Consider the following 27,962-nt stretch of genomic DNA (forward strand, 5'->3'; position numbering starts at 1 on the left):
TTCATCACGAAGTGACTTATCACCTTGATGAAGGAAAAGTTGATCTGAAATGCTGATGTAACTGCTTGCTGCGAGTCTTAATATCTTCGTTTCAGTATTTCATGCAGGTAGAAGGTGATGAAACACAAGGAGTGATATCATTGGGAGAGGGGTTGCCAAAAGTGTTGCAACATTGTCTGTATTTTGGACAGCAGGCTCCTGAGCTGAATCTTTTTAGACTGAAGGAAGAGCTCCTCTTCGCTTTCTGGCCACTTAAGTAGGTGACTTGTCTCTGGGTCTTTCAACTGCAAAGAGAGCCCATGCAAAGAGCGTTAACGCTGAACCCTCTGAAGGGAGGCTGAGTGGGAGAGCATCCCTTGTAACCCAACCTTTCACACTTACCCGTGTAGTGTGTCCAGGGTGCTCTTTCCTTCCATGCCCATGGAGCACACTAACCCTACGGCTCTCCTTTGGAGGTGACCCTCTTCCAGCGCACGTACAAGGGGAATGAGGAGCTAAACTCATGGCTCTACCCTCCTTTGTGGGAGTGGGCTGCCCAGAAGTAGTGGGGCAAGAAAGGTGACTTCCTTACCTAATGTAGCAATGGGTCCTGAGAAGAAGTCTGAATTTGGGGGATGGAAGAGCAGGTGCCAGTGCTTTATGGTTCCGCACGCTGACCTTGGGTTGTTGCCACCTTTCTGAATAGCTACCCCAGATGTCTGTTTCCATTAGCAATACATCTGTGGCTACATATAGACTATTGCTACGAGGGCTGTCAACATTTAGTTTGTGCCTGCACCAGGGAAGACAACTTGAATCCTTCGTCCTGACGACGCAGCCCCCAACCAAGCATGAGCTCCTGGTGACGGGTGACCTGCGTTTCAGAGCTGACCGGTTGTGTTTGCACCCAGCGGAGGACAGGGATGCACACCAGTAGGCTGGGACAGTCACACTGGCACTGAGCAGGGCTGAGACCCAGCCAAAACAGCATTTCCACCTCCAGGGAAGGGTCAGAGGTGGGGGACCTGAGTGACAGCAAATACCAAAGGATTTCGGTGCTCCCCTCCCCAGATCCTTGTTTCATGTTAACTAAAATGCTGTTTAGATAAAATCAGGAGCTTTGTGTTTGTATTGACATTTAATATAAATGTTTTGAAAAGAAATCGTGTTTCAGAATGAATTTGTGAGACGTGCTGTTCTTGCCCTTTAGCGGCAGCATTTCAATCTTATCTAAATGCTTTCCTGAAAGGGAATTTCATTAAGATTCACAAAGGCAGGAAATTTTCTTTTGAATGAAATGGTGATTTTCCCACCTGAAAATTTGTGAGCAGTCCCATGCAGCAGCCCCAAGCTTATCTCAGCTGGGCGCTTTCCCTGCTGCTGCTGCTGCTGGTGCTGCTCTCCCAGCAGCGGGTAGGCAGGGGCCGGCCGGGCAGGGCGACCACAGCAAGCGCTCACCTTGAGCCGGGACCCCACGTTGAAACGGATGCGATCGCTGCCGCTGGCGAATGACAAGTCAATTTGATCCTGAGCCAGGATTTTAATGGTGATGTGACCGTTCAGTTTCATGGTGATGGACTGGAAGGGAGGGCTGTGCGTGTGGTGGCTGAAGTCATGCCACTTCCAGCGCTTCTGGCTGGCCCCTGCCCGGTCCAAGCAGATCCCAGTGCAGGGGTCCAGGGCGGCCCTGGGGACAAACACAAAGCTGGACGAATGCAGAGCAAATAACTCCCTGGTCCCAAATGCCATCTTTTGTCTGCAGTTGGACCAAACTACTTCTTATTGTGGTCCAAGAGTCATTGCTGGGACCTGATGCACCAGGTTGAGGATTGTGTTTTCTAATAGTTTTTGCCTTACAGTACAAGCACGCTACAGAAATGGGCTGGTCCCTGCGAGAGCAATGAGCCCCCGAAGGGCAGAGAAAATCCTCGGGCGGAGCGTGGGCTCTGTGTGACTATGCGTCCCCCTCTTCCTATTGCACATCTTCTGAAAGTCCCTGGACATGGTAATTTCTTTTGCTCTGGCAACCTTTATGCTAAAAACAGGTCCTCCGTGTGTACGTGTGTTGTCGTGTGTGTAGCTGGGTGCGGGAAATGGCCTTGCCAAACTACAAAAGAGAGGGAAATGCAGCATGTGTGGGAAAACAGCCCATATTTATGGCGTACAGATAAGAATCATAGAATCATAGAATCATTTAGGTTGGAAAAGACCTTTAAGGTCATCAAGTCCAACCGTTAACCTAGCATTGCCAAGTCCACCACTAAACCATGTCCCTAAGCACCACAGTTACACGTCTTTTAAATACCTCCAGGGATGGGGACTCAACCACTTCCCTGGGCAGCCTGTTCCAATGCTTGACAAACCTTTCGGTGAAGAAATTTTTTCTAACATCCAATCTAAACTGCCCCTGGCACCAATTGAGGCCGTTTCCTCTCGTCCTATCCCTAGTTACTTGGCAGAAGAGACCAACACCCACCTCGCTACAACCTCCTTTCAGGTAGTTGTAGAGCGTGATGAGGTCTCCCCTCAGCCTCCTCTTCTCCAGACTAAACAGTCCCAGTTCCCTTAGCCGCTCCTCAATAAGTCTTGTGCTCCAGACCCTTCACCAGAGTCGATACTCCCCATCCCATGGCAGCCCGGGTAGGTGGCTCTGGGTGCTGGAGCATCCCCCCAGCCGTGTCATGCAGGGAGTTTTTATCATTCACAGCATGTGTTATGTTGAGTTTTTCCTGCCTAAGTGTGAAGAAGTTGATTTTCACCAGGCTGTGAGAGTGGCTCAGCCTCCCCCAGCATTACCTCGTGCTGCAGCTCAGAAAAAGCAGCAAAAAAAAAAAACCCAGGAAAAAAAAAATCTAACTTTGCAGCTGTGATGCGCTACAGCCCCAGCCGCAGACAAGCCCGAACCAGTCCATGTGTGGGACAGACGGCCTACCCACAGGCTGTTGGTTTTCTGTTTTCCTCTCATCAAAGCTATCATATTCTTTTTATAAATATCAGAGTGGTCACTTAGCATTGCCCTTAATTTACGGCTTCTGGGAGAGTTTGGGAGGGTTATAGCAGCCTGCTCCAGCTCGGCAGCAAGCTGGCGTGTGGCTAACGCCGATGGGGAGCGTGTGGTCCAGCGGGGCCCGGAGAGCCCCACGGCGGGGTCAGCGATGGTTTAGTGCTGCTGGGGATCGCCTCGGTGCCGGGCTGTGAAAAGCTGGCTGCTGCGTGATGGATGAAAGACCGGCGTGTCTGCAGGCGAACGGTAGGACTGCAGGAGTCTGATGGAAGTGTTATTGCAAAAGCTATTTAAAATGATTTGTAATAGCCAATTAGACATTTAAGATGTCCATTAATTAGTCTCAACACAGGGAGGACTTGTAAAATTGTGATGGGATTTACTGATTCCCCCAGTTCCTAGCTTTCTGAATGGAAACTTTGGAGACTGGGGGTGGGGTATCAAAAATTAGTATTTGATGGCTCAAACGCCAGCATTTTTTACTAAAGCCATCGGTCACCTCATATTACAACTTCGACTGCAAGAAATTGATCACCTACGTCATTCTTTAATGAAGAACGCTCACTGGATATGAGAAACAAACCAGAAACAATGTTGACCTCAAGCTAACCGACTCCAGCTATTGCAGCTTCCCCTCGTGTGCAGATAAGCTGCCCATGCTTTTCCACCTGGCGCTCCACGAGAAGTGGGTACAGAAGATGTGCCCTCATCCTTGCGCTGTAATGAGGCCAAGCCACCTCCATGGCTGTGTGGCCAACCTTGGCCAAGATCAATCCTCATGCTAGGGTCTCCAGACAGATGTCACTGGCAATTGAGACAGTGCGATCCCCAAGTGCCCTCATGCTGTGCATGCTGCCTGCACCTCGCACTTTGGTGCACAACAGGAGAAACCACTTCTCTGGTGGGCTGCAGCACAGCCCTCCCTCCTTTTCATGCACTTCCACGTAGAAAAAAATAAAACTGGAACAAAAAATGAAGATGCTTTTAGCATGCCTTAAAGCCCTAGGGTGCCACCAGGGCAGGTGCCAAGCTGGGACCTGGCATCACCTCTGGCTTGCACTTACCAGAGGTGGCCGTCAGGGTGGAAGCAGACTCCGTGGCCGCGGCTCCCGAAGACAGCCCTGATCCCTGGATACTTGCTGTCCTCCAGGATGCAATAAGTGAACAGGGCTTCCTCGGTGAACATGATGAGAATGGCCACGTTGCCTGACGGGTAGCTGAGAAACAGTTAAGGAAAGATGAGCCCATAGAAAGCCCACAGAAAGCATGCTTTGAAAGAAAACCATCGTGGAACAGCGTCTGGGGGGGAAATAACCCAAGCCTCCATCACCCTTCAGGCAGCCAACACCAAGGCAACCAGTTCTGTAGACTGCATTTCCTTGCAAGAGCGGCACGAGTTGCGTAGCCGGCCCAAGAGGCTGAGGAGGGTTACCCCAAGGGAGGAGGGTCATGGTGACCCACCTTGAGGCAGGGCGTTCCCACGGCTGCCCCCCCACCCAAGCGCCATTGCTGGTGGATACTAAACCTGACCACTTCCATCTGGGAACAGGAGAAAAAACATCTGTCCATCAGGATAACATCGTCTTATGGGCTCAGGAGAACGGCAGTGCTGCAGGAGCAAAACCGAGGAGGTGAGAGGCAGGCGGGGGGCTGGGGAGAGCATCATGGGGATGCCTGCCCGGACACAGGGGACAGGGATGCTCTGCCCCAGGCCTCCCTCTCCCTGCACCGGTACCAACCCCAGAGCACCGGCAAGCCAGACCGTCACACTTCGTGCTCTCTACCTTGCCTTGTTTTTTTGTTTGTTTGCTTACTTTTTAATTAAAGACTTTTACATAACTGAGGAAAACTCATCCTTCACTTCTGCGTTTTCACATTTCATGTACAAAGCTCAGTTCTTCTTATTTTATGTTATTAGCTGCTCTCTGATGACAAAATTTGCCAAGAGCCCTCTTTCCATCAGACACATAAGTAATTTATCCTGCAACGTACTGACAAGCGAAATAGAAACATTTCTCTGCTAAGGGCTTAGCTCCCGGCATTACAAGGGAGCTGGGTTTAATGCTTTCTAATAGGAATGAGCAGCATTACTGCCTGCTTCTCCGGGAAGAACGGAGAGCAGCTTGGAGGGGGGGGGAGCGGGGAGACCTTGCTGTTCCCTTTTAACACCATCGTTAAAAGCAGCAGCTAATTGTCACGTGCGGAAAGGGGCCGTGCTCGGGTTTTGTCTGTCGCGGGGACCTGAGGGACTCCTCCGCAGCAGCTCCCAGGTGGAGGCGTTTCGTACACGTGAAGCCGCTGACTCCAGCCATAACTGTGGCACTAATTTATCACCTGAAGATGCGCATTTTGGCTCTGCAGAATAGCTAAGAATTACTTCCTGGTTATAAGGGATGGAGGGGAACAAAAAAGCAACAAACTGACGATCTTGTTCCTGCTTTCATTTTTCAGGCTTTTTATGAGGCTAAAAAGACAGACGGTCCCAGGCAGGAGGATTTGCTACCCCTATATTTCAGGAGGGGAGAGCAGTATAATGCGCTTCTATGTCGAAAATAAAAAAGCCAACAAAATCTTTGATTGTGTGATAAATCACAGGTAATTTTCTTGCACGCCTGCAGAAACTGCGATGCTTTCTGGTTTGGGAAGGGAGAGGGGAGGCAGGGGAGGGAAGAGAAGAGCCGTGCTGTGGGGGGCTGAGCTGGCAGTGGGTCCCATCCAGCCCCCAGATGATGGGGCAGGCCCCCAATCTCTGCTTGCCCTGCCGGGGTCACTGGGGCTGGGATGATGGGCTCTGAGGAGCTGCTTCTCATGGCAGCTGGGGTGGAGGGGACACCCCAGTGGCCTTTGCCAGTGGGGGCCACGGTAACCACTTGCCCCCGGCTGAGGTGCCAGGACCCTTGGGCAGCTCCCATCCCACTTCCGAGGCACTGCGGAGCCACTGCCAGGTTTTGTGCAGCCCTCCATAACCTTTTTTTTGGTCGGGTCTCTGTGATTTATGAGCCACATGAGCTTGTGCTGGAACATCTCAGGGATCCCTTTCTTTAGGAGGGGACAGAGACAGTGCAATGTACTTTTGCCATTCTCACAAAAATCAGCTCCTTCACCCATAATTGTCTTTCTTTTGGCTGCATCCAGCCTGGTTTCCCAGGGAGAGCTGCCATGTGGGCCCCTGCCCCATCCCTTGCTGGACACAGCGCTGAGGTCCCTACTAATGAATTCAAGGCTGCCTGGACCCTGCAAAGCTTTTGCCTGTGCTGTTAAATTGTTGGACTGAGGCTTGGCCTGGGACCAGGAGCACTTCCCCAAGCGATTCCTAGCTGAGGAGCCTGGATCCGTCCTCGCTAGGCAATTTGGATAGAGCAGTCTGGTTTGGAGGTTAAGAGAGATGAATGGTATGGAACCGAGTAGAGCAGGGTCTGAGGCTTCAGTACGGGTGGGCATCACTGACTGGTGGTGTTCAGCCTGCCGGCTGCATAGGATGCTCCATAAGTAAAACCCTTTACACACAGTTACCATCCCAGTAAAACCCCAGGGACGCCAGACTCAGCTTTCCACCTCAGCCGTGATTAAGTCCACCTTCGAACAGCCACACGTTGGTATGTCCCATCAACTCAGCGCACCCACTGATGATCATTTTAATGTTTTGCTGAATCAGAATCTTCTCCGTATCTCATAGGAGATATCTAAATATGTTTGACTGGACTCTCGGGGGGTATGAACAGACCCAACACTATACAGCTCTCCACAACCCCTGCCTGAAAAGCAACAAGAAGAGATCCAACAGGCTATTCCTACCTTTAAGTGCTCTGCAACAAAACCCCTGTCCAGCTCCAGTAGGTCTTCTGGAGGTGCTGATGTCGGTCGGTGCTTTTTGAAAGGGGCAGTCTTTGGTCTGACAGTGTATTCGTTTTGTTTTGAGAGTCTGAATGAGATTCTGGTCCCTGAAAAAATTTTAGAAGGTTGTTGTTGAGGAAAAGGTGATGCAGCTTTGTTTCTCCAAGCCTTGTGTCATGGATTATTTGGAAAGGAGGGGGGATGGGGGGAGGGACTGAGGAGTTATTGTGTCTTTTGCTTTGTTTGAGGAGAAATAAGTGGAAAGGGAAAATCTGACCTAGCTAGGATGGGGTAGGTTCTGTGATGCTGCTGGATGGCTTTTCTAAGAGATGTAAGGGATCTCCTTGTTTAAAACAATGAAAAGTCCAGCCCATGAGCATCTGAGAATTAATTGTAGCAAAGGATGGACCAATCATGAACTAGCAAGTCTCTTCCGTACCACCTCCTACTCCTCTCAGCCAGAGGATATATGACCTGGAGACGACAGGCCTGTGGGCAGGCAATTATGCAGACCTGTGTTTTGAGAAACTATGAAGGTTCCTGGCCACTTGTAATTAGGATTATGGCACCTTTTACCACACAAAGGGCTGCAGTCTCTGCTTCTTCTCTGGATATGCTGAAGCTACCATGTGCTTCTGGCTCCAGGTCAAGCCCAGCAATGACAGTAACTCACTAGCAAAGGTACTTACAGGCAACAAATCTCAGATACTGCTGACATATTTCCCTGTAGCTCTCAAAGCCTCCTTCATCCAACCTAAGATCAAAAAAAAAAAAGGGAAGTTAAAAATAAGATCAAATTGTTGGCTAATGACACTACCTACATAATCTAAGGGAAAAAAAAAAGTATCATGGGATGGTATATCAGGATTCACCTGAAGCAATGCAGATGTCTGCATATGAGGTTGTCACCATAGATGGCTTTTATAGACAAAGAAGAGAAATTGGAGATCCGTCTCATTACAAGTCTGATGAATCATGCAGTAGAAATGCCGGTTTCCCTGCCCTTCGGACAAGGGGAGCTGCAGGTGACAGGGGAAGGCATGGGTATGGGCTTGCAGAAGTGAGGTGAGTCCCAACCCTCAGGACGTCCTGCCCACACATCTCATCACACGTGTGGCTGGACACCTTGCCTCGCTCCACCAGCGTGTCGTGCCCCTGACTGTCACTCTGGTCTCTCAGGGCAAAACTCAGATTGCGTGGCTGTTGGGACCAAGCACTGTATGCCACATATGCTGCTGGCCACTGCAGAGCCAGGAGACAGACCCTACCCAAAAGGCTCAAACCAGGTCCTACCTGGAGACCTGAGTAGCACTTGAATCTTGTACTGCCCTTCTCCACCCGAGGGAAATTTTGGTGTGGGCTGTTGCTCCCATGAAGGTATGATGGCACTTACAAGTCAGACCCCAAAGGACGAAAACAGTGGGAGAAAAGGGGAAACATCAACGAAGGATGGATACCTCAAGTGATGCAGCCAGGTCTCTGCCCCTCTTGGCAAAGCCAACGTGCCCCAGCCATGGCCACCCATGGTATGCCCTGGGGAACAACACATTCCCAGGGAGCGAAACAGGAGCTAGGCCCTTCGTGTGCTGCTTGGCAGCCTGGGAGGAGGTTGGAAAGTCACATCCATGTCCACCAAGGCTGCTGGGTGTGGGGATCAAAGCAGCTGCGGTGGGAAGCTGTGCAGGAGCTGTGCAATGGGAGGGAGTCCCCAAATGGGGTCAGATGCCTTCAGGGTCTCTTGTGAGGGAACAGTTACCCAGGGTTTGGCTTGGGAAAACCTTTTGCCATCTGGGAAAGCATCTGGCCCCATCCCTCTTTCTAGGGAGCTTCCAAATCTGCAAGTGTCAAACCTTCAATGCAAATATTGCAGAGATGGACCAGCTGACGACTGTTGAGCCTTCAGCTCTAGCTGCTCCTCATCAAGCCCACCAGTGCTTTTCTAAGGGTCCTACAGTGAATATGAGCTGCGTGAGGACCCTCAGGCAAGTGTTGCCTTGGCAGCACTGAACCATCCTGGTCCAACATTAATGGCCCCATTCAGCGCTGTTGCCTGCTCAGCATGTCCTGCCCAGGGCAGGTGATGGATCTTTCCTGCCTCAATGCTTGTTGGTGCATGTGGGCAGCAGTGCCACAACGCCACGAGCAGATTCCCACCAATGAAACTTCCTGGGACTGGACTGAAGGGACCTGGTGATGGGGCTTCTCTCCTCCCACCAGGGCCTTGGGACAGAATCCCTAGTCCCTTACCGCTGCAGCAGTTTCTCCTTGATGCTGCTCCTCAGCTCAGCTTGAGAAGGGTCAGCATGGGGAGCGATGTCCTGCTCTTCCTCCACTTCATCTTCACTCATCTGCTCTTGGATGACAGCATCAAACACTTCCTTATATCTCCTGCAGCAAAAGAGCTGTGGGGTCCAGCGCTCATCAGGAGCGGTGGGGCTGGCATGGGGCACCTGGCATCCCTCTCCCCTTCCTCTCTGCCGCTGCCATGGGCTGGTTGTCCTCCCTTTTACCAGGAAGAAACTTATGTTACAGGCATGCTTACATGGTATGGGTGGACTCACATTTTCCTGGGGTTGTTCCTCCAGATCCACCACTGTTGGGATTGGCTTTTCAGGAGCGCTGCAAAAGATGCACTTCGCAGACTCTTTGGTCCAGGCCGTCTCCTCAGAGGACAAAGGAAATTCAGCATCAGATTCATTAATTTTTAAAAAAAATTAATTGGGCTTATGTCTAGGCTATTCCTGTAAAAGCAGCCAAACCCGTTGCATTTAGTGTGACAGCAGAACTCCTTTTCAGTATGTATATATATAATGTCAGGAAACGCAGGTTATATTTAGTCATCTGTGCTCCCAAATAAATGCAGTTGGCATGTTTATGCTTCCTTCCTAAGAGCTCAATAGAAAGTTGTTTTTCATGTGCAAATGTGAACAACTTGTTGATTTGGCCTTCTTTTAACATCCTGTGAAGCACTGCGAAAGTGAAAAAAAAAAGCAAAAAAAAAGACTTTAAGCCTTTTTAAAAAGCTTAAAACTAAAACTTTTAAAACAAGTTTTAAAAAGCAGCTCCTGTCTCTTCTTTAGAAACAAAACCCTGAGAAACTACATTAAAAAACAAGACACACTTAGTTTTTAAGGCAATCTTGATATGGAGAAACTTCAAGGAAAATGAGAACGCTTGCATTTTGGAAAGGAAAAAAACTTGTGTTTGCAAAGCGTTTGTGATGGAAGCATTCATGATTAGATCTCCTCCTTCCTGATAACTGCTCAAAGCAGCTTAAGTCTGTTTTAGCTTTAAAGGCCTTTTTCCTCTCTGTAGTATTTATAGTAGTCATCCTGATGCCTTCAACCATGAGCAGTCATGTCACCTAAAGCGACCCCATCTTGCCCCAGGTTGCCTTCTGGGTGGGTTTTCCTCCTCCATCAGCCAGCTGTGGTCCAGGCCTGGCCGGGCTGGCCAACAGCACAAACCCTGGTGCACCAGGACTGATAAATGGCACCCCTATATTTTTGCAGCGTACTCTGGTTTTATTTGCATGCACTGTGAGTTTGTGCTGGTCCAGTCACTGCTGCTTATACAAAAGTTGTGCTCTGTCTACAATCCACATCTACCTTTCTGGTCGTGAGAAGAGTTACTATTTCTTACTCGTTCCTTCCAAAAACCTCTTATTGAAAGAGGAAGGCAAAGACCCTCCAGCTCTGACCAGAATGAAATGGAAAATTTGTAAGAGCAACTGAAGGGACTGATTTCATAGCCCCTGTCACTGCCCCAGGGCTGCGCAGACCTGCGCGCCAAGCTGCTGTGTTTCACCAGCAGCGGGCTGGCACTGGGCACACCACAGCCATTCCAGCCCCAAACCTTACCCTTAAACAGGCGAGGGGTGAAGGCACAGCTGAACCCCTCAGCCTCGCCAGAGGAGTCCCCGGCACTCGCCAGTCCCCAGCTTCAGTCCCCGGAGCGGGCAGCGGCATGGCCACCAGCCGAAAGGCTGGGGTGGAAATAGAGACTTCTGCCTTCGTGTTTAAGGTGGCTGAGCGCCTTTCCCACTCAGACGAGGAGGGGGTTGCTGGCTGCAGTATCAGCAGGTCTGCCACTGATTTTCTCTTGAATTTCTGTTTTGCTTTGTGGATCTGTGAAACCAGTGGGTTTTTTTCACACGCATGCACACTTTTTTGCCAGGAGACACAGGTCTTCCCACAGCTCAAGAGACACTTTCTGCCCAAGTCACTGACGCCTGCTCTGTTCTTTTCTCAGCAAATGGGTCCTGGTTTTCTGATGGTCAAGCTTAAGTCTCTTAAAGGGGAGATCCTCTGCCCTTTGGACCAATTTTTGCTCCACTGTCAGAGAAGAGACACTATCTGCCTTTCTCCCTTTGCAGCTGCAGAAGCATCAAACCGCCTCCACAGAGCATTTTTCTAGAAGCTGCGTGCCTTTTCTGGAAGGCATCTCACCAGAGAGCTGGCAAATCCTGCGCTGCCTGGCTCTGAAGGCTGCAACAAGAAATCACCGGGGTTGGGGAGGAGAGGGAGACATGCTTGGTGTGACCCCACGTCTCTGAGGTGCACCACTGGACAGGGATGAGGAACCCTCCACCGAAGCTGTTCACTTTCTCCTCTGAATTAATGTCACCCTCGCCTCCAGTGCTGGAGCGATGCTCAACCTGACTCCTTTTGCCTACAAATAGCAGCGGCAACTCTCCAGCCTCTTCCCCCAAACAAGGATGCCCCCAGCAGAAAGAAATGCTCCTTGTTGTCGTCCCCCGGCACCGACCCCCCGCCGGGCACTGTTGTAAGGTGCTGCTCCCCTGGAAAAAAACACCACTGAAAAAGTGCTCATCATGGTAACTCCTGGTTCCTCTCGCTAACTGGCCGGCTGGGTCTCACCTCATCTGGATGGAGGACAGTTGCCGTCCTGTCATCTTCACATTCTCCTCCCATGTACAATGGCTCCTCATCTGATTCCAGCCTTGGACTCCCTTGGGCAAGCTCAACAGGCTCACATGTGGCTTTTTGCAAGGAAGAGTTGCCAGTTAGCTCCTATTCGTTCCGAGTGACATCTCACAACTTTGTGTGCAGAGATTTACTCAGAGAAAGGCTTTGCCATCCATTGCTTCCCCTCTAGCTCCTCTCCTGGGGCCCCAGGACTTCTGCACTCCTCTTGTGCCAGGACCCCGCTTCAGCAGGAGAAAGGGACACCACAACCCTATCCATCTCCCTCTGGTCCCGTACAGTCTGGTGGAGGGGGCAGACACATATATGCCAGCAAGCGGCATCACTCCCACATCTATTTGTGCAAGGGGAGAGGTAGATGTGCTGGTTAAGCACAATGCCATCCATTCCCAGAAACACCAACTGATCTCCAGTGGTGTCCCAAGAACTTGGGAAACTGCATTGCTTCCCTCTGCTTGGGACCTGGCACTTCAAATTCGAGAGGGAAAGCTGCTAAATTAGCCTAAACGTTGTCCCATGCTTTTGAAATATTCATAAATAATCTCAAAATAGCAGTGAACAGGGAGAGGAGAAGTTTGCTGATGATATTCAGGGTGGTTGAGGCAAAGGGCTGACTGTGAAGAGTTGCAGAAAGACCCTTGTGGCACTGAATAAAAGGGTAATAAAATCACAGATGAAATCTGATGTAGATAAATGTAAAGTGATGCGCATGGGAAAAGACAATCCTAGCTTTTACATACAAAATAATGGGCTCTGAGCTGGCTCTTTCCACTTGGGAGTGAAATCTTCAGGTTATAATAGATAGCTCTATGCAAATGTCAGATCAACACTCAGTAGCAATCAAAAAAGCAAACAGAAAGCTAGGAATTATTAGGAAAGGAAGAGAGAGCAAAACAGAGCAAATCATTATGCTGCTGTATAAATCCATGGGCTCCCATCCCTTGAATACTATTGTGCAGTCCTGATTCACCAATCTCAAATATGATACAGAAGGAATAGAAAAGTTACAGAGGAAGGCAATTGAAGATGATCAAAGGCATAAAAGGGCCTCCATTCAGGGAATGACCGAATAGAATAAGACTTTTTATCTGGGAAGAAAAAATGACTGAAGAAGAAATATGACCGAGTTTTGTGATGGGAAGAGTGGCGTGACTGGGGAACAGCTGTTCACATTATTCAGTGCTCTTCAAAGGAAGAGAGTGATCATCAAAGAAAACTATTAAGTGACAAGTTCAAAATAAACAAAAGAGATTTTTAGGGTACAGTGGATCTTTAAAGTTTGCGTTGGTTCAATAGGGTATAAACTAATCGATGGAAGAGGAATCTATCACCGTTAAATGCAGAGATGGTGTTTACAGTTCAGGAGGTTCCCGAGCCACAGACCACTAGGGGAATGGAGAGCATTCTGGGAAGCGTAAACAAATGTTTGCTCTATTTTTGTATTGCTTCCTGAGCATCTGCTGGCTCTCGCCCAGGGCAGGATGCTGGGCCAGGTGCACGTTGGGGCTGATCCTTTGCAGTCATCTTTACGTCCTGCATTTCACACCAGGCCATGTCTCCCGCTAAGGCCAGGCAGCTTAAATGTGGCCAGAGGTGTCTGGTGCTGCTGCCGGTCACCGTTTCCGATGCAGACGCCTGCATCACAGAGATAGAGCTGCCTGGTGGCTTCCAGCTTGAACGCACCGGGTGTGATTTGCAGCTTAAAAGCCCTTCCACCAAGATCCATGGGCAGGTGCACCCCTTTTCCTTTAGCTCCCAAAGGGAAAGCCTCTGTAGGCCAACCACCTCAGAGCACAGACCCCTTCCCATGGGATACCCACATTGTGGAAGACAAAGCAGTGACCTCTGTGGCTGTCAGTGGGAGACCTGGAGCCGACCTTAGTGACCAAGGGAAAGCACCAAGCCACCTGAGTGCTGACTATCCCCTATGGGCACACTGACATATAGCAAATGGCACACGCTGTAGAAACCAGGCTCACACCATCTCCTCCCATCGCTGTGTCTGGGACCTGAGGAAGCCTGTTCAGTCCACCTTCTCCTGCATAGACAAGTCTTCTCCACAGGTCCTCAGCTGGAGGCCAAGTCATTCTGAAACAGGGCTGATAACCAAGGCATGCGCCTCATGCTCCATGCAGACCTCTAACGTGCATCTCACCATGCAGTGGAAACGTGACCTGCTGGTGACTGTGTCTCAGAACAAGGATGTCTTACGGCAGTCAGCCCACCTTCCCCCAGCCTGACCTGGATCATCTTGGTTTTTATCGTTCCAAGGCACCACTGAAAAAGACTGCGGATCCTGTTCTGCTTATGATGCACGGTTATGAACGATGGGAGAGCAAAAAAAAGAAAATGTACAGCAGTGGCTTAAATGGTCAGTCCAAATCTGAGTGATTCACTCAGGTTTTCTCCATGTAAATTAAAATCAAACTCTTGAATGCTCTGATGACATGATATATAAGTGCCTTTCTGGCTGAAAACTCACCACCTTAATGACAGGGACATTTGTGTCCCTGTGCACTCTACCAAGATTGCTTTAAAAGCCATGCCTTGGCTGTTTACCAGCTGATGGATACAAACTAGGAGCCTTGCTTTGCACCTCCTTTCCAACTAGAAATGAAAATGAAGGATAGTGGCTATTACAAGGTAATCACACCCCAGGGGAAATTCCTGAGCTCAAGTATCTCTGTTCCCCAGATCAGGGTAATCTCCTTGCCCTCAGCTAGCCATTGGCAAAGCTTGTCAAGCCAGGCTGGCTTGCCACTCTCAGCGGTTAGGAGCCTGCCCTGTTTCTGGAGGCTGCTGTATTGCCTAAGCAGCCTCGTGTTGACATTGCATGCTCAATAACATGGAGGTGAGGCTTATTTTCTGAAAAACCTACCGTTTTCACCTATAAAGCCTAATTTAAAGTAAATGTAAGGCCAAATTCTATTCTTATTGACACCTGTGCTATTTTGCAACAGCTCCGAAGGAGTAATGATGATATACGTTGAAACAGGAGTACAATCAGACATTTGTCCGGTCGATTGATCTGCAGGAGAGGGAGCACAAAAAACTCCATTACACACAGTGAAGCAAATAATCTGATAGTGGCTGTTATGGGAAAAAAGTCTCCACCCACATTTCTTGCCCCTAGATTTCCATTAAGAAGGAGTCCCTGCTGTGTTTGGCTCTGTAGGATAGGGAGGAAGATGAGAGTCTTGAATGTAGAGTGTGAACTGCAAGTGGGCAAGAGCAGGAAACCCCAGTTCTTGGCTGCAACATGGGGAAACCCAGTGGCTTCCTCTTCCTCTTCCTCTTCCTCTTCCTCTTCCTCTTCCTCTTCCTCTTCCTCTTCCTCTTCCTCTTCCTCTTCCTCTTCCTCTTGTTGCAGCTGCCCCTCTCACCCACTCCTTCTCCTCCTTGGGGCTCCCCACCCATCACCGGTTGGGGGTCCTGCCGCCCCCGGGGTGCCCCCGCACCGCAGGCAAGCCGATGAACCAGGGCAAACCCCAACCCGGTTCCCCGCACGTGGGCTGGCCCCCTCCCGCCGGCGCTGGAGGGAGTTTTTAGCCACAGACAGGTCCCACGGCCACATGCCTGGTGCACGGGCTGCTGGTGCGGCATCGCTGGCGCAGGCTCCTCACTGCTGCAATGGCCTTATTTTAATATATTTGCACTGAATAATACCTATTTCTTGTGAAGAAAGGCGGGTATTTCTGTACAGGGGGAACTTGGCAGCTCTGAATACTGAGCAGCCGTTTCCTCAAAGCAGTAGGATTCAACCTGGTAATCAACCCTATTAGCATTAAAAGGAACTGTCTAAATGTCAAGCCAGGCTCAATAAATAAGCACTAACACATTTAGAAATGGCTTAGAAAGGGGAATTAGAAGTTTTGCTGCTAATTATGTTTCTTACTTTACATTTTCTGTCAGTTCTAGCTCTTCCATTCAAATGAGACAGTCATTTGCTGCCAAGATGAAGGAAATGAGATGGCCTGAAAGTTGAGGGTAGGCAAAGCTGTTCATACATAATAAAGAGCTAACGGGGACGCAAGCCTCTGGAAGCACCCTAAGGATGGGGTCAGCAGACCCTTCGGTCAGGGGCCCTCCAGCCTCCTTTTACAGCATGTCCCAGCTCCTCTGATACCTCTTGATCCCACCAGAGTTGGGAAAGACCAGGAGATGCTGCAGCTTTTTGTAGGCCACAGCTTCCTCTCTGACTGCAAAGTATCAAAGTGGTGATGGGGAGCCCCGAGAGCCCACGTGTGAATTGGACTTCTGAAAAATCACGTCATAGGATGCTGTTTTATGGGCAGCAGCCTATACATTGTACTGCAGGACTGGTTGACAGCCGGCTGAACATGAGCCGGCAGTGTGCCCAGGTGGCCAAGAAGGCCAACGGCATCCTGGCCTGTATCAGAAATAGTGTGGCCAGCAGGAGTAGGGAGGTGATCGTGCCCCTGTACTCGGCACTGGTGAGGCCGCACCTCGAATACTGTGTTCAGTTTTGGGCCCCTCACTACAAGAAGGACATGGAGGTGCTGGAGCGTGTCCAGAGAAGGGCAACGAAGCTGGTGAAGGGCCTGGAGCACAAGTCTTATGAGGAGCGGCTGAGGGAACTGGGGTTGTTTAGCCTGGAGAAGAGGAGGCTGAGGGGAGACCTCATCGCGCTCTACAACTACCTGAAAGGAGGTTGTAGCGAGGTGGGTGTTGGTCTCTTCTGCCAAGTAACTAGCGATAGGACAAGAGGAAATGGCCTCAAGTTGCGCCAAGGGAGGTTTAGATTGAACATTAGGAAAAATTTCTTTACTGAAAGAGTGGTCAAGCACTGGAACAGGCTGCCCAGGGAAGTGGTTGAGTCACCATCCCTGGAGGTATTTAAAAGACGTGTAACTGTGGTGCTTAGGGACATGGTGTAGTGGGTATGGTGGTGTTGGGTTGACGGTTGGACATGATGATCTTAGAGGTCTTTTCCAACCTGTATGATTCTATGATTCTATGATTCTATGACTTGGCCCTTGGCTCAGAGCCGGGGAAACCATCGCCATAGGAATATCATTTGGGTTGGATCCCTGCAGTAGCAGCGAGGATGGTGGGTCCGGCTGTAAGAGGGCAAGGGAGGGGAGCATGGGCTCCTTTGGTGAGCCGAAGGCATGCAGCGTGCTGCTCAGGAGGTGGGCAAGCAGAAGCAGGGAGCGCAGCTTGCTGGACGTCCATTTTATAAGCAGGTTCAGAAATCAGTGCCAGTTTTAACAACCAGCACTACTCCTCCGGACCCAGCCACCTCCAGCGCTGCCTGAATGGAAACGGCTTGCCCACGTCTGGTGCTTTGATGCAGTAATGACATATAACTGATACTGATGGCAAAGGCTAATCCACTCTGCCCCATAATGTCCCCAGTCAATCATGCAATGTTCTGTTATTGGAAAAACTCATTTTTGCCCCTCCGATGGTAATCAGTGTATGCCCTGAAGCACAAAGCTTGATAGCCTGTGTAATTTGCAACCTAGCTAAGTGTAACTGCAGATGTTAATCCTATTTATACAAATGCCTGACAAGCAAAAGTAGGGATGGAGGGACGAGCTGCAGGGCGGGGGAAGGCATAGAGCCAGGTTTCCAGGAATTCTCATCCTGCAGATTTCAAGCTGCTGCATCCCAGTGACGGGAGACCGGGAGGTCTGGGGTGGGCAAAGGGAGGTAGCACAGGCAGCGGCTCTGCAGTTGTGCCCCTCCGCTTGCCTGGTATCTCTTCTGGGAAACACTGGAGTGCCTCCGGGCAGCTACTCTCTACCTAACAAATGTGTGTCAAGCTTTTTGCAAAAATAAAAAACTAAAAAAAGAAAAAAAAAAAAAGAAGAAAAGAAAAGCAAGAATCTCTTCTTTCTGCCCTTTCCAGTTTTCTCCCCAGAATGAGCGCTTTTTATCCCAAACAGAAAGGAAGCCCTTTGCAGTCCCAGGTCTTTCTTTCACAGCCTATTCCTCTGAGGACTGCAGATATCCAGACAGAAGAAGAAAAGAGGAGTTACTTTCTCTGCACTATTTTGTCATCAAACTTTCAATGAACAACCAGGAGTGTTGTCTTGCTGAGCCTATCCCCTCTGCTCTCTGGAATCAGCCGCTCTTCACTTTGCTGTTTTCATTTTGCAATTTTGCTAAATTTCTTCTCCTCTAAGTTTTGCTTCTAATTTATATCCACCTCCCCTTTCAATGTCTCTCCCTCTGTTTTTCCACCTCCCCCCCCCCCCCCGCCTCTCTCCTAATCCCTATTCTTGTTTTCCTCTCTTCCCTGGGGTCTGTCCTCTTTAGTTTTTCATTCATACCCCCACAGCTATTGATATTTTTTTCCTTCTCTAATCTCATATTTCTTGCCCTCTTGCTCAGGTTCCCAGTTTCCCTTCTTTCATCCCCTTTCCCAACTGTTTTTTCTCCAAACCAGAGGTTTTTCTTGCCTCCTGCAGTCTCTGACATCCCATGCCCACCCAGCTGAGATGTGGCAGAACCGAAACCCACTGAAATTGAGGAGGAAGACCATGGGAGGAAGAGGGCTGTGACCCTTCGGTTTAAGGCTGGTGCTCCCAGGCATCCACTTGGCCCTTTCCTAGAGGCTAACTCTAGTATTCTGACAAAAATGCTCCCATTCACATTTCCCTCCTCATTTTTATCATGGCCCTGGATGACTAGACAGGATCACTTGTCCTCTATGGCTGCCTAACAGTGTTAATCTCTGATCCACGGCGGCAAAAAGAGGACTTCAAGTGCTTTGGTTGTTCTTATGAACAAAATGATCTTCAGTTTAGCCTGGGATTTTCAAAGGATGGCAGACGGGCACCTAGAAAACGCAGATTTATCTCACAGTGGCTGTGATTATTCCAAATATCACATTGTACCTTGCTCGCACAGTCCTGCTTGGTTATTCTCCTCTCCATCCTCGGCTGCTGCCTCTTCCTCGGTTTCGGCTGGCCCCTTGTTCTCTCCGGCCTCGGGGTACACCTCGGTGTCCCTGGAGAGAACCTCCATGGCTGGAAGGAAGAGCAGAATTTCCCGCAGCATGAGGACATGGTGCCAAAACTGCTTCTGCACCATCGCAGCCTCTGAGGGGCGACCAGGCACCCCCCTGCAGCCAGCCCGGGTGGGGGGTGGTGGGCCAGCTGAGCATGACCTGTCTCTGCAAATACCTTACCTGGATCTTTTGAGGAGGGTGTCCCACGGGTCAGAAGACCTGTGCTAGCTGCACCGAGGCCCAGGGTTGTTCCTGTAAGTGAAGTGCCTGAATTAGGAGCCTAATATCATCAACAGCAAGGAACAGGCACCTCCAGCAAGCGATTCGGAGGAGTAGGCACCTAGCTCAGGGGGGATGAGACGGGGACACAGTTCTCTAGTTACCCACTCCTAAAAGGGCAGGAAAAGGCATTTCCTCACCTCACCAGGGTGCAGTGACACCTAAACACGTTAAATAACATATTCTGGGTGAACTGCACCCTGAAGTGATGCTCAGTTTCTCTACTCGGCTGCTCAATACTGAAAATACCCTCCTAACTGCCTGGTGCAGGACTAACCTGTGGGAGGAAGGGTTATGTATTCAGAGAGGCATCGAATCTGCTCCCATCGCAGGTGGGTACTCAAAACACACTTGCACTGGTGATGGGTACCTCTGCCTGCGATCGCTCACTCTGCCTATTTCACCAAGGAGAGGAAGGAAGGGAGGTTGCTGCGTTGTAACTGCAGGAAAGCCCCCATTTCTAGGAATTCATGCTTCCAGGTGAAATCTGGCCAAACATGTCTCTCAGGCCTCACAGAAGAGAAAGGTTTAACGCCAGCAAGCCTGGGCTTTGCAGGAGCTGTGACCTGCCGGTGACAACGGTCCCATCAGGACAGGAGGGACCCTGTGTCACAGGGACCCAGCTGCCCAGCAGCATTTCCAGCTGCAGATTTCCCTGGCTTTGCTCCCCTCCTAACAGCCCTGCAACACCCAGCTCCTGCACCCCGGTGTCTTACTGCTGGCACCATCCCTTGTCCTGCAGGGTCAATGAAATAGCAGCCTTTCCCTGGTCTTATTGAAGGTTTAGCTGACCTAAACCAAACACCAAAAATCTCCCAAACCAAGGAAAACCCAGGTCCACAACTATTTAATTAAGAATGATACCTCTGGAAAACCTCTGGAAAACACAGCTATAGACTTACACTGACTTTGTTGTGCTTTGTTTTCCTGCTGTTCATCTCTAGGGATGTCTCCCACTTGGGCAAGAAACATCAGATGCGCTAAGAGCACACACTTCTGGGTGCACGCAGCGCTTTACCTCACCAACACATCCTCTCTGCCTGGTCACACTGACTCTTGTTTACTTCTTAGAGCAAGACTGTGACAGCTTGGCCCTGTTGCACATTTCCATAGCTGCAGGAGCCCCAACAGCGGCCAAGAGCCCCCACTTGCTGTGGTTCTATCTGCAGGGTCTAAGGACAGCAGTGAGGATTGGCTGGCAGGGGATGGTAATATCTTTAATTGTATCCATTAATATAGGTGAGAAAGAACAGACGAGCATTTGGGCACATTTGCTGCTTTCTTTCAGACCTGAGAAAGAGTTGGTAGGGCCAAGAACACATTTTCCACCCCGATTGTATACTACCATTGGTCTAATAAAAATGTATTTCATTTGCCTACAAAAATCACTCTTTACAGCCATAAAGCCTGCTGTTTTCTATTTCTGGCTTCCTTTAAAAGGCCAGGTCTTGCTGCTTATATTAGTGAATGCACCAGACACATGGTACAGGCAAGTGAGCACTGCTGTAGGAGTCTTGACATTATAGTTTCCTAGGTGTGATCCTCCATGCACTTTAACTGATTTTACACTCATGGTACTCCTGGGACACCCAGGCAGCTGTTTCAGGCTTTTGCCAGTTTAAGTAAGATTAGGATCGGGCCCAAGAGCTTATGTGCCGTGCGACAGCCTACATGTTGCAGGTACTTTTACCTTGGTGAGCTCATATCTGTGTTTCCAGAGGACAAAGAGTAGGACTTGGATCCACAACTGGGATGCACGCAAAACTGATGGTTAACTGTGGGAATGGGCAAGCGAACTCAGCGAAAAGAGGCAAATGGTTTAGGATCTGGTTGTAATGCGCATGCCAGCACGTAGCATTTGGTCCTTTTGGCATCCCTGAGACCATGTGCAGAGGATGGTTTGGTTAAAAAAGGTGTATTAAAACCAGAACCTTAATGCCTCTCACCTTGGTCTTCTGTGGGCTTAAGGCTGCTCCTGCCACCCGCAGCCTCTGAGCTCTTCTTCTCCTCTCCTATTACTGAAACAGCCTAAACATTATGTTTTAGTTATAAAGTGAGTTTAGTGGATGGAAGGGTGGGAGGAGAAGGGGGATTAAATTTACTGCTTCAGTGACTACAGATCTGAAATAAATCTCCGATTCAATGATAGATCAATAACACCAAGATTGGGTTTAAATTATTAATAAACTATGAGAAACGAGGATAATTATTCCGTGAGTCACAGCTCTCTAATGCACTGCACATTTTTTCCCCGAGACATCCGCATTGAAGCACGACCTGCCTATCTTTTGGCAGAAAGCTGTAGCCAAGAAGTTAATGTTTTTTGTTTTGCTAGCTAAGCATCTCATAAACCCTCATGGGCTGAGACAGCCTAGTGACAACGTTGTGCTTCTCTCACAGAGAAAGCCTTAGGCCAGGATGCCCTAAAACATTTAGGAGTCTAATGTGCCCCTGGAAATCAATGTGATTGATTTGAATCACATTTGTGAATGGTTCAGAAGGCCCTCAAATGTCCTTCTGAATGGCTGGAGATGGAGGAGTTGCGTTAGCCTAAAAGGAGATGCTGGCCTTGAAAAGTGACCTTGGATGGTTGCAGAGGCCCGTCTTGCTGATGGCAACAAGGAGGGACAACCTCAGGACTGCAGGAGGCAGGGAGGGGAGGAACGGCTTTTGCACATTGCTGGTAGACTGCAATGACAGCACCATCGAAACGCTCGTGAAGTTCACTTCACACCCCCTCTTCGGGCAAAAAGAGAGGGATCCATCAGCCCAAGGAGGCCTATTAAAATCAAGAAGCTGAAAACTAGAATATTGATCCGTTCTGGGTCACGACCGTCTCTGTTGACTGATGAGATGCTGAGCACCTCTGGGCATCCTTCCACGTCAGCAGGTGTCATCCCTCAGCTCGAGCGTCATGGTTAGGGTGGTGATGGAGAGCAAGTCCGACTTCAAGGGGCAGCTCACTGCAAAATCAGCTCATCCCTGCTCTGACGGAGCGGGCTGGGGTCATATGGGCTCAGGGCAGTCTTGATGATGCTCGTCAACTGCTGGGCTATCAGGCGAGGTGCTCAACATTGCCCTGGCTTGCCAGGAGGGTACCTGACTTAATAGGAGAGGAACAGAACTCAGGGTACTGATAATGAGAGGCATTTATCCTTGTCAGAGTGCTTCAACCAAATCAAAATTTCTGCCGAACAAAGCCTACCGCGTGAGCATTATTTTTTTTAGTAAACTGATGCCAAAAAGCCTCTTTTAAAAAACAACCTACAATTCTGATACTTGAGATGTTGGACAGGTCTGCTTTAAATGAACTTACCATCCTCCCTGGCAGCCAGGGACTTGTCTGAACAGCTCCACTCCATCTGGGTCATCTCATGCTCCATGTCGCACCTTCTGCTGTGGCAGGAGGCAGGAGAGCCATCTACACGCTGTCTGCAAAGAGGTGACACCGGGTGGGATGCTCGTAGGCGGTTCATGGCCAGCGGGGAAGAGGGCTGTGGGGTTTAGGAGCAGGGAAGCTTTCTCATCAGTTTCCAATGATTCTTGGTGGCATTATTTTGGACAGGGAGCACCAGTCACCTTAAATGAGTCCTTCCTTGGAAGATGTGAAAGTTAGGTCTCTGCAACGTGCGGAGGAGAGAGACGCACTTGCAAAGCTAAGGGCAGCAAAGCGGAGAGGGGTAACTGCCAGCACCCTAAAATGGGCAAGGAGTATTGGTAGCAGCTGTGCACAGAGCTACCTCTATGGACTTACTGCTTTCCTTGCCCCTACTTTGCTGGATGAAACAAGGTCCTAAAATCCCTCTCCTGCCTATCTCAGCTTACACAGTTCTGCAAATGGCATTAGGTGACCCCCGCTCCGCAGGGCGATATGGCATCGCCCTGCACCCCACGCGGGCTGGGGCTCTGCTGGGGCACCCCTCCTTTACCACAGCATGTCCAGCAGCAACTGGGGCTTTCCATACCCCTCCCACCCTCTCCTTTCACCTGAAGTTGTCTGGCAGGGTATGAAATTATTCTGAGCCTACCAGGAGCTATCAAGGTGTCCAGACGCTTCTATCTATGTAATGCAGGGAGAATTTTTTGATTGCCCCTGTGATATACTAATTTAAATATGTCTGTGGCCTTGGCAAATGAAAAAAAAAACAAACCATGAAGAGAAAAAAAGATGCTGAACGAACTGTGGTGGGGGCCTGACTTGATCTGATTCAAGGGAAAGATTGAAGGGCTTTTGATTTTTTTTTTTAATTTATCTGCATTACTAATTCAACAAGGCCTTTACCCATCACTGCTTTTTTATTAGTTACCTACAAATTGTAAAGGATTCTGGGCACAACGCACACAAATTAATGCATCCATGGATGAAAACTTTTGAGGAATGGGGGGAGCAGCGATGCTCTGGTGCCTCCATCGCGCGTTTGCTCTCCCAGTTCTGCTGAGGCAGGGAAACGCCATCATCTCTGCCTTACCCATGAGGAGCAGAGCCCAGTAAAGGGCCACGTGCAGGTTAACTGGGACAGGTATTGAACCGAAATGTCCCAGGAGCCCCCGTTCCTGGGATGGGGGGGTTGGCGGGTGACTTGGGCTGCTCCACGCGTCAAGACGGTGTTTGCTCGAGGACCAGACGCGTGCTCAGACCGAGCAAGCTGACTGCCCATGAAGGGTCCGGGTGCAGCCCCAGCGATGCGCGGGCATTTGGCTGCAGGCACCCCAAATCACGGCCGGTCCCCTAAGGACAGCTCAGGCCAGCCCCGTGAGGAGCTGGGCTGCTGGGTCCCCTCCAGCTCCCGCAGCAGCAGCAGCTCCGCACCTCGCGGGAGGGCACAAACGTCTCAGATGGGTTGGAAATCTCATTTTTCTTGCATTTGTGTAGTGACTTTCTGTTAGCTTGGAAACCATAAGACCGATTTCCCTTGATATTGCAACAGAAGTTGTACCTCAGACTACAACATTTTCATAATTTGGGGAAGAAATAGAGCCTGCGCTCTTTCAGCCTGCAAGTTATGCATTTATAACCGTATAATGAAAAAAACACCTTGCGGCATGTTCACGTAGCAATACAACAGCCTTCCCTTACACAGCTGCTTCTATCCATTTCCCTTGGTGCCAAGCGTATGTGGTAACATCTTTAACGAAAAAAACCAAAACATCCTTCAGATATTCATATAAGGAATGTTATCAATAAACTGAGTGCCATTTAAAGTACACTGCAGGAGAATTTGGTCTTTATTTGCCTCTTGAACAAGTGTCTCCATTCAATTTCTCTTCTCTCCCCTTCTCTCTGTCTGCAAGGAAGATTAGATATGTCTAACGTTTATATTGGACAGCCGAAAGGAGTGAGCTACATCCCCAGCCGATGTAAATCCACGTTGCTGCAGCAGCATTGGTGGCGTGAAGTGTGGTATTATGCGGATTTACCATGGCTGGGGAATCGGACCTCCCTTTTCTCCCCAGCTGGAAGAGCAGCCTGCAAAATAAAAATCACACATCGCAGCCGCTTCGAGAGATGCTGCATGGGATTTATCTGTCTAACAACAACAAAAAAAAATAAAAAAAAAACCTCTGCAGAGGCTGGCAGCATCTCTTTTAATACAGCAAATGTTGAGGGGCCCAGAGACAACTACTCGGACAGACATAACTTCCAGTTTATTAATAGCAGGGGGACAGCGGTGGCTGCCAAGCTGTGGATGTCTCAGGCATACCGTAAATCTCCAGTTGTTAGGTGTTCCTGCTGCTCACCCACGTATGGCATAAATACAGCCTAACGTGACTGAATTATACAGGAAAATGTTACCAATTACTCTCCTTACTTGGATTCCTTCGGCTTAGAGCCAGTGGGCTGAGCTGTCGGGGAATCTGTTGCTGGTGCTGGAGGGGAGAGAAAAAGCTTTCTTTAAAAAAAAAAAAGATCCTTTTTTTGTGTAGAACAGCAGAGTTTTTTCTTGCCTTGAAATTTCTTGCCATTTCGTTATTTTGTATTTCAGGTAAAAACTTCTCACCTTAACCAGGAACATTTTTCCCCATCAGTTTTAACGGTATAATAAATTGTGGGAAAGTGAAGAAAAAGCTCCCAAAAATGAGCTGTAAAGAAAGTTGCTGGAGACCAAGGGCAGGCTTTGCAGAGGAAGAGACAAGAGTTACAAATTAATTTACTTTGCCTTTCTGCTCAGGTTTCATCTGCAAGCAGCTTGGGTCTCTTTATTTTACCAACTCTTTGGGAGGGCATATTCCCATGTGTTTCACCTTCACTGCTCGTGTCGGTGTGGCTGCACAGGGGCGACGGGGCAAAGGGGACCGGGGCTGCCCCTCTGTGGCACGATGCTACAAGTATGGGGAGGAAACTGGGAATTTTGGCCTGAACACCTCGTACAGGCAGATGGAATGCCCTGGGGGGGATTGCTGCCAGAGCAGCACCTTTCTCCTCCAGGTTTGCATTAATTCAATGGCTACGGGCTGCACGGTTCCCTCTGTGTGCAGAGCACAGCAGACCTGGGGTCTGTCGCAGCCCTCACCTGCCGCGTTAATTGTACATCTCAGTTCAGCTCAAATGTTCTACCAGATAAACCACCGCCTATGCAACCTGCCTCAGTGCCAACATCCCAAGTAGCCTTATTTCCAAAAAAATCAGAGAGGACAGAAGGAGAGCTTTAGGGCATGCAGAGGTTTGGGGAAAGAGCATGGACATGGAGGCATTTGGGGAGGGCAGTAGGGTGGCAGAGGAGATGGTGGAAAAGAAAATGTAGAAGAGACATGGGAAAAAGAGAGGCATGGCTGTGACAGGGAGCCAGAAAAAGCATCGAAATGAAGGTTACTGCTCAGATTACATAAGCCATTCTTATGAAAGACAAAAAACAATGAAAAGAGATTGAAAAAGGCCAAAGAAGCCCTGTGAATCACTGTGCCGTACAAATTCTTGAAGACATATTAACTGTTCACTCTAGGTCCCTAATGAGGCATTCCCATATTTGATTTTCCTAAGTAAATCTACTTGTGTCTAAATACTAGCCCTCTACTGAAACAGGCTGAAAGAAACTTCGTATTTCATCTGAATTTTAAATTGTGATGTGGAAATCCAACAAGCGATTGCCTGGGATAGCACTGAGCGAGGTTTCTGCATGCATTAGCTTCCAGTCACTTGTAGCTGTTTCAGATCCTCAGCCTCTTGCCAGGGCAGATTTGTCCTCAAGGATGCAGCTCATGTGTATGTCTGCTAAGAATACTTGATTTCCACATGGAAAAGCTCTTCAAAAATAAACCTGATGTGTGTAAACAGTCGATTTTTCTCATTCTTGGGAGCTGGCAAATTTGCATTGAGAAAAATGCAAAAGTGAGCACAAAACACTTCTGTTGGCCAACCCCCAAGGAGGACCAATGCATGAATTCTCTAGGAAATAGGACCAATGCATGAATTCTCTTTCATGCCAGCTGTACATTTCTGGCTGTGCCAAGGCAGGCTGTGCTAGGGGCTCTCCTATAGCAGGTGGAATGCATGCTTATAGCGTCTTCAAAGAAGAAATACGGAAAATGTCCAATCTTTCCTCTAAAACCCCAATTTAAACTTAGGATAAGGCCAAGCTATTCCACTTGGACCCCAGTTTGGGATCCAGTCTCTGTTGCAGAAAGCCAGACTCTCCCTATGTAGGCAACCCGTTGCCGTTCCCCAAGGCTGCTGCGTGGACCCCTTCCAGTGGTTTTTGATGGGTCCACTTGTCCCTTCCTCACCCACTCGCAGGGGACAGCTGTGACCCTGTCCTGCAGACAGCCACAAGCCACATCCTGGCTTGCAAGCAGAGGAGATGGGCTGTGTCACCACAGGCAGCCAGAACCGAAATGGGACAAGTTCTTGCCGCCCTTAAGAAAGGTTTTTTTTCCCTGTGATTTACAGGGTTTTCCTTTCCATGGATTAACTGCATTTTTGTCCCATTTGCTATCTGCCTCCGAACGTTGGCTGGATTACTTAATGAGTTGTAAAATATTATTAAAAGCAGGGTATATATATATATAAAAAGATAAACATAGTTTGAGATATTTAGTAAGAGAGATAATTGTCTAATATTAATTTGCTGGCATTTACATGCAACAGAGCAACTCTGCTCCAGACAAAACTAAATCACAGTGTTCGGACTCTGAACACCTTGGAAAGTCAGAAGCGCTGCCTAAAATGGATGTGTGGGTTTTTTGTTTACACTTTGTCCTGGCTTCACTCTGCTTCTGTTTAAATTACTGGTAAAATCCCATTTTTTTCCAGCCAGGGCACTTAAACTAGCACCTTGCATTTGTGATGAGTTCTCTGACAAACTCCATGGTTGGGATTCAGGTCTGGGTGCTGGTGGTCCTTACTGTGCTCTCACAGCTCAATACCTTTGCCCAAAACATGGTACAAACCAGCCCAGCGGTCCACACAACTGCAGCCCACGCTGGCAGGCAGGGAAGGGCAGGCACATGTTGCTCCTCAAAATCCATCACCACTGTAAGTGTCCCTACACGGCACTCATATTTGCCATATGCAAACAGAAACGTAGAAAAGACAGCTGTCTTATTCTCTCTCCTTCCCTCTAACAGATTGCTGAAAAATACCTGTTAATAGCTTATCTTTCCTTGAAATTTCTTCAGAGGTCTTCCAGCAAACTTCTTTGCTATTTTCGCTCAGCTTTGCACGGAAGGATGAGGAGGCTCCTTCAGGCTCTGCATCCCAGACAAGCGCTGTGCTGGTTTTCCTAGTTGTCTCTTCGCTGAAGCGAGCAAGATTAGTCTGCTTAATATAATCTCGTATTCTCTGCTTATTGAAGGCTTCTTTAGAAATCGTGTACTCCTTTTCCAGCCTTTTCACATTTTCCACTGTGAGAGCAGAGTTGGAACCTGATGAACCAGTCCCGGGGGGAAATATTTTTGGTTGGGACTGGTTACTGCCAGCCCCTGACAGCTTGCGTCCATTAGACAT

At 49.1% G+C, this 27,962-nt stretch overlaps 1 protein-coding gene across 1 annotated transcript; it reads right to left on the reverse strand.

The window, feature by feature from the left end:
• Positions 1–137: 137 nt before the first annotated feature.
• On the reverse strand, positions 138–27,962 carry ERICH6B (glutamate rich 6B). The gene is given in 14 exon segments (XM_075139470.1): positions 138–284; positions 1,438–1,666; positions 4,048–4,200; positions 4,504–4,592; positions 6,779–6,924; positions 7,507–7,571; positions 9,065–9,219; positions 9,379–9,480; positions 11,698–11,819; positions 18,630–18,761; positions 20,968–21,049; positions 22,315–22,453; positions 24,832–24,889; positions 27,599–27,962. Coding segments are annotated over 14 exon segments (1,983 nt in total).

The sequence above is a fragment of the Calonectris borealis genome, chromosome 1, assembly GCF_964195595.1.
Source record: "Calonectris borealis chromosome 1, bCalBor7.hap1.2, whole genome shotgun sequence".
In the NCBI taxonomy this organism is placed as follows: Eukaryota; Metazoa; Chordata; class Aves; order Procellariiformes; family Procellariidae; genus Calonectris; species Calonectris borealis.